Source organism: Wolffia australiana, chromosome 13 (genome assembly GCF_029677425.1).
Source record: "Wolffia australiana isolate 7733 chromosome 13, ASM2967742v1".
In the NCBI taxonomy this organism is placed as follows: domain Eukaryota; kingdom Viridiplantae; phylum Streptophyta; class Magnoliopsida; order Alismatales; family Araceae; genus Wolffia; species Wolffia australiana.
This window is the reverse complement of record NC_135847.1, coordinates 12,184,253-12,191,162: the sequence shown is the minus strand read 5'-3', so window position 1 is coordinate 12,191,162 and position 6,910 is coordinate 12,184,253. Positions and strand designations below refer to the sequence as shown.

The window sequence follows — 6,910 nt, the reverse complement described above, 5'->3', positions numbered from 1 at the left end:
ACTGTTCATGATTGGAGCATCAATCGTGATTTCATATTTTCAAACGGAGTTCTACACAGTTATACAAACCAACAGATCAAAGAATACGGGAAAGAATGATCAGGAATCTAACCCATTCAGCGACGCAATTCATTCTTCAACGTCAGATTGTACCAACAGCAATTAATTATTTTGCTTCTTGATAATTTTTTTTAAAAAAACTATTTAGCTTCTTGATGAATTCCAAGACTCAAATCGCGAAATTTCATCACGCGTAAGAAGATCAAATCCGGGAATTTCCCTTCTTGATGGACTGGAGCACCAACCGTGACTTCATATTTGCAAACGGAGTTCTAGACAGATTATACAACCCAACAGATCAAAGAATACGGAAGAAAATGATCAGGAATCTAACCCATTCAAAAAATGCAATTCACTCTTCATCGACGGAATCGGCACCATCGACGAGGATCCCGGCGCGACGCAACGAATCGAACAAGGCAGCGGCCGGAAGGCGGTGATTGAGCGGCCATGAGAGGGCTTCTTCGGGGGGGAGTTGGAGCTCGGAGATGCCGGCGCGGCGGAGGCGGAGAGCTAGCTTGTCGCCCACGCAAGACGCCACCTTCGAGTCCCAGAAGGTCCGGCAACGGGGGAAAACGTTGAGCCTCGCCTTGGCCGCCATGGCGAACTCGTGCTCGGCCGAGGACGCCATAGCCACGATCCTCTCCGACGCCGGCGCCATCACCTCCGCCGCGATCTTCCTGCAGCTCACCGCCACTCTCAGAGTATGCTGAGCTCCCGCCATGAATTCTCCCCACCGAGCTCCACTTCCCCTCTGGACGGTCTTATATAGGGAATTTCGGCACGTCCCCCTCCTGTCACACGTCCCAGGTTTTTGAAAAAGTCCGTCACATTCCTGTCACGCGTCACCGCACGCGTCGTCCACATCCCCTCTGGACAGCTTTAAATAGGGAATTTCATCACGTCCCCATCCCGTCACACGTCCCAGGTTTTCGAAAAAATCCGTCACATTCCCATCACGCGTCACCGCATGCGTCGTTCACATCCACTATGGACAGTCTTATATAGGGAATTTAGTCACGTCCCCGTCCCGTCACACGTCCCAGGTTTTCGAAAAAATCCGTCACGTTCCCGTCACTCGTCACTGCACGTGTCGTCCACATCCTCTCCGGACAGTCTTAAATAGGGAATTTCATCACGTCCCCGTCCTGTCGCACATCCCAGGTTTTCGAAAAAAACTGTCACATTCTCGTCACGTGTCACCGCACGCGTCGTCCACATCCCCTCTGGACAGTCTTATATAGGGAATTCCGTCACGTCCCGTCCCGTCACACTTCCCAGGTTTTTGAAAAAGTCCGTCACATTCTCGTCACGTGTCACCGCACGCGTCGTCCACATCCCCTCTGGACAGTCTTATATAGGGAATTCCGTCACGTCCCCGTCCCGTCACACTTCCCAGGTTTTCGAAAAAAACTGTCACATTCTCGTCACGTGTCACCGCACGCGTCGTCCACATCCCTTCAAGACAGTCTTATATAGGGAATTCCCTCACGTCCCTGCCCCGTCACACATCCCAGGTTTTCGAAAAAAACTGTCACATTCTTGTCACGTGTCACCACACGCATCATCCACATCCACTCTGGACTGTCTTATATAGGGAATTCCGTCACATTCCCATCCTGTCACACACCCCCGGTTTTAAAAAAAATCTGTCACATTTCCGTCACTTGTCACTGCATGTGTTGTCCACATTACCTCTGGACAGTCTTATAAAGGGAATTCTGTCACGTCCCTGTCCCGTCACACGTCCCAGGTTTTCGAAAAAATCCGTCACATTCCCGTCAAGTATCACAGCACGCGTCGTCCACATCTCCTCTGGACAATCTTATATAGGGAATTTCGTCACGTCCCCGTTCCGTCATACGTCCCAGATTTTCGAAAAAATCCGTCACATTCCCGTCACCGTCACAGGCGACTAAAATTCAAAGCTCTGTTCTCTCTCTCTCTTAAAGAGATACTTTTTAAAGTTTTTTTTTGCGCTTTTTTAATGTTCTTACAAATCTGTCACCGACGTCATCCGTGACATCCGTCCCATCCCGTCACCCATCCCCGGACCTCCATCACCGTCACGTCACCGTCACGTCACCGTCACTGATATTTCGTCACCATCACTGTCGCCGTCACAGGCCAAGAATTTTGTCACTGTCACCGTCACCGGCGAAGAGTTTTGTCACTGTCACCGTCACGGTGCCGTCACTGTGACGTGTGATGTGACAGATGACGTCTGACGTTGCCTAGTCTTATATATGGTTTCAAATTTTGATTCAAATCGATCTCAAAAGAGGATTTATTACAAGTAGATGGGTTTTGGATGGGTGAAATGCTGAAAGAAAAAGTGAAGGATATGAAAGAATGGAGGATAGCTTCCGAGAACACTGATCCAATCCATAAAGTACTGGTAAATACATGAACATGGTCTATTTAGTCACATAGGTCCAGGGATATCCCTCTGTCTGCCTTTGGGGAACGATAAACGTCCTTCGTCATGTCATTCGTCTGGGCGACGGATCTGTGATGGATGGCGTGAAGATGGCTGATGGTGTTTTGGAACGGTGTAACGGTGGCGAATGGCAAGATGGAATATTGGTGACTGATGAAATGATGATGGAGGGTCTCTGAGGGGTGATGTGATGGGAAGATTGTTGAAGATGACGATGGAGACAAAATTTTAAATAATGAAAGAGAGAGAGGAGAGGAGGGAGAGAGAGAAAGAGAAACTAAGAACCAGAGAGAAAGGCAATGAGAGAGAGAGAGAGTTAGATATTCACCAGTAAAAAAATAATTTGCTCACATCCTTTCATCTGGTATGATTATGGGACAAGGGTGGGGGGGGGGGGGGTGAGGGCTTGTGAGGCATGACACATTCGCGATGGATTTTGAGGAAAACCGGGGACGTGTGGCGAGATGGAAGACGTTACAAGATATACTTCACAATTTCATCTGTCAACGACTGTCATCAGTCCCCTTGCATGGTGTACATCCTGTCCAAAACATGTCATGCCCTACTACTGGTAAAACTCTTTAAATTTCCTTTCAAATTTTGATTCCTCCTCGTTGAAACTTGCAAATCTAGGCCATGAACCTTAAATCTTGTGTTGAAAGACTTTAGGTTACATGGTTTTGACTTTAGGTAATGATGAAGAATGAAGCTGAAGTGCAGCATCTTGAGTAAGTCAATACACTCCTTTATATCTTCTAGAGCATGACGCATAGTTTGGCACCTCATGCATTTGAAAATCACTGTACCAATTGGGTTGAATCAACCAATGATTTATTAATCCATATGATGTTATAGATCATTACTTTGGAAGAACTATAAAGGTTATTGGGCCATTAGAGTTGTTAACAAGAGGGATACATGAGCATAGAGAGTCACACTTAAATGATATTTCAAACGTGATAATATACACTTAATATTTACCGGTTTTTTATGAAAAAATCTAAAATGATAAAGTCATGAACTAATCTCATCTTGGACAAAAAATTTCAGGTCCCTACCATTCTTCTCCCTTCTCTCCTTTTCTCCTCTCCATTCTTGATGTGATCACAAGATGATGATGATGAAATCGCAGGGCTCATCAAGATAGAAGAGATTCAAATTTCCATGGATTGCACATGTAAATGTAGAGTCTAGACACATGAACAGATCAACCCAAATTGCTTGAGGAATCAAGAAATTATGGATCTGATCCGTGCAACAGTGATTTGATCATCGCTTTGTAAGTGCCATTATAATTTCATTACTCATCTTTTGCTTCATGAAATCTATTTGGCTTCATGGCAATCAAGGCCATAGAAACCAATATAAAGCTGTAGCATTCATCTCAAAATACAAGCAACATAAGACGTCATGATGATCTCTAAGGGTGAAGAAAGGTCTAGATCAATATATGTTTTGTAATCAAAGTTAACCATGTTGCAATTATGAACCGTGAAACTGGTTGAAGGAATAAATTGAATTCCTATTCTCTAACCTTGCCAAGTTAGGAATAAATTGAATTCCTATTCTCTAACCTTGCCAAGTTTTCATTAGAGGTGCTCTCAATTTATGTGAAAAGCACACCACAACATCAAATTTTCTCCACCACTCCCTGTATTGTGACATATTATAGGCAAATTTTAAATAGTGAGAGCAACAAAATGTTCACAAGATTACAAAACTGGCCACGTAGTTAGTGAAAACTATTTATTATCGATGAGGACATAGATGAATTGTGTGCATCATCAAATTGGTGAATGGCAACTAAGGTTAATAATTGGTCAATTTTTACCTTTTCATCAAAATCATATCTATGCACCATATTATTTCTATGACATGCAATTTTTACAATGAAGGTCATAACAAACACAATGTTGAGATAATGTGGACACTTCAATGTGATTTTTCCATCAAATTGTTGATATTTTTTATTTATTGGCAAAATACATGGTGCCGACTATGTCCAACCCTGTGGTTGTGCCTGTAGACCGATCCAACTGTGCCCTAGATGCCACCTAGGGGGATTTTATATATGAAGTAGATTGTTTATCAGCATTTTTAGGCGTGGAACGAGCATAAATATCCCAATTACACTCGGATCATACTTGTCCACGCCATGTGCAGAAAAGAAAAAGGTACATGAGTGATACCTGACAGGGGCTCGATGAAGGGGGCTCGTGTCAACGTCTCACCAGGTCCACCCGTAGCAATGATGATGCATGGAGTGTGTGGAGCTCTCCCCGCCATCAACAAGTGGCATCGTTGAGGCGCGTGGCGGGACATCTATCAAGCGAGAGGGCGAGCGCTCCCGCCTCTGATGCTCCACGCAATACGCCCATTGCAAGGTCCATCCTTTGACAGAGTGCGACACATGCGAAGAGCCAGAAAGCTGAGGAGCTCAACACGGTGGCAACCACGAGCTGTTCGAGGGAGTTCCTGCCAGGAACAATAAAGAGTAGAAGGGGCTTGAGTGCATACCGCATGGTTGGCAAGGGCATCCACAGTTTGGTTTCCCTCGTGCAACTAGTGTCGGATGCTAATCAAGCGAGGGTGGCACTGTATGATGTAATGGCGTACTTGCTGCAACTGCCACTGGGAGCAGGTACTTGCACGGAGCATGTTTACTAACACCTGCGAGTCTGATTCTACGATGACATTATGAAGGTTTTGCACCTCGCAGAGGAGCAAACCATCACAAATCGCCATAGCCTTTGCTGCTGTATTAGTTTGGATACCATAAAAGGATGAAAAGGTGAAGAGAATACTACCTGTGTGGTCACGAAGGATACCGCCCCCTCCTGCGAGTCTCGGGTTCCCTTTGGCTGCACTGTCGACATTCAACTTGAGGATGCCAATTGGTGATGGGTGCCAATGGACAAGCTGTAGCCGAATGGTGATGGGGACGAGGGTCACCGATATGCCCCAAGTGCAAAGAAGACCGCATGTGAGGGCTGAGCTGTGAGCGAGGGGCGGTATAAGATGGTGAGTGCATCGTATCCACTGCGGGACTCATCGCATGATATCAAATGCTCGCATAGGGGTCCCTGAAAAATGAGAAGAATTTCGCCCTTTCCAAATCTCCCATCGTAAGTTAGCTATGGTGACATGAAGGAATGGGCTGCACTTAGAGTGTGTTGGTGAGAGAAAATATTGCCAAAACACTCTAACAATGTTAGAGTAACAGGGGTACTCAGTAGTAGGCGTAAATGATGTATTATTTGGCGCCAACAGTCTAGGGGTGTCTCACTATGGAAGAAAAGGTGCTCAATAGTCTCATCCTGGGAAGATGCTGATGTAACACGACGGTCGGGATTGACACTTTGTGTTACGTTCGGAAGGTAGATTCTAAATGCAATAAAATGACAAAGTTAACACATATGATTTGAGCAAATTTTAACGAGAAGTACGTGTCGTCACTTTACCCGAGACGTAGTTCGAGAAGACAACACGTGACGGGTTTATCCTGATCGAGCTCCCAATGATCCGCGAGTTTGGATTAAGGGAACGACGTAGTGAGGGATGATTTTTTTGTCCAATGGTGTCCTCACCCTCTTCGAAAATGGGCGGATCCAAATACCGACAAGAAAATTTACTGACACACAGCTGAAGAAGAATTCTAACACAATTGAGTATACTCACGGCAGTAGAACAGTGAGTGAACGACATTGGAAGAAGTAAAATAACATCGTAAATAGACGGGGAGGGAAAGATCAAAACCTGACGGAAGAATTCCGGACGAGATGATGAATATTGGCCGTAGTAGCTTGGATACGTGATGATTAGATTCCAAATCAGCAGCAAGGAGTTTTTCCCTTGATATGTTCAATTTCAGCACAAATAGGGGAGCGTAATTCTTGATCCAGTCAAAGAGATCGTCCGAATGGGACCGTCCACTGTCCCATGGTAGAATCAGTGAACCCATTCAGCGGAAGTAGTCATTCGGACAATCAGCTTGGAAAAATCACAAGCACTTGACAAGGCAAAAGTCAAGTTATTATCAGGATGGTGTGGCTCTTCAGGAGTCATAGACCTCGTCAGGATGGGAGGGTGAATCACCGTCAGGTATTGTCGCTTCTGGTTCCGTTGAGATGCTTGAAAATAGGTAGATTACCGCGACTTCCACCATCACGATAGAAATTTGCCAAGTCACACGTTCAAATCACGAAGGAATCTCTGGTCAGATGTTAAGGCACTGTCGATTCTTATTGATTAGCAACAAGAAAAAAAACAACGCTTCAATCGACAGATGATTCTCTGATGTCATCGTGAGGAGAAGGGGAGCCAAATTTGTAGGTGTTTTCCCCAATCTGCTTGAACTAAGAGCTCACGTTCCTCTGTCGAATGATGTGAATGAAAATGGCTTTGATCCAC

The 6,910-nt window shown here is 45.1% G+C and overlaps 1 protein-coding gene across 1 annotated transcript; it reads right to left on the bottom strand.

Moving 5' to 3' along the window:
* Positions 1–293: 293 nt before the first annotated feature.
* LOC144711118 (Ribosomal L18p/L5e family protein) lies at positions 294–824 on the bottom strand. Its single transcript, XM_078585041.1, has one exon. The coding sequence runs from the start codon at positions 782–784 to the stop codon at positions 413–415; it is 372 nt and encodes a 123-aa protein (XP_078441167.1). The 5' UTR covers positions 785–824; the 3' UTR covers positions 294–412.
* Positions 825–6,910: the final 6,086 nt, after the last annotated feature.

Coding starts and splice junctions, on each gene's coding strand:
- LOC144711118 (XM_078585041.1), bottom strand. CDS start 784: ATGGCGGGAGCTCAGCATACTCTGAGAGTGGCGGTGAGCTGCAGGAAG.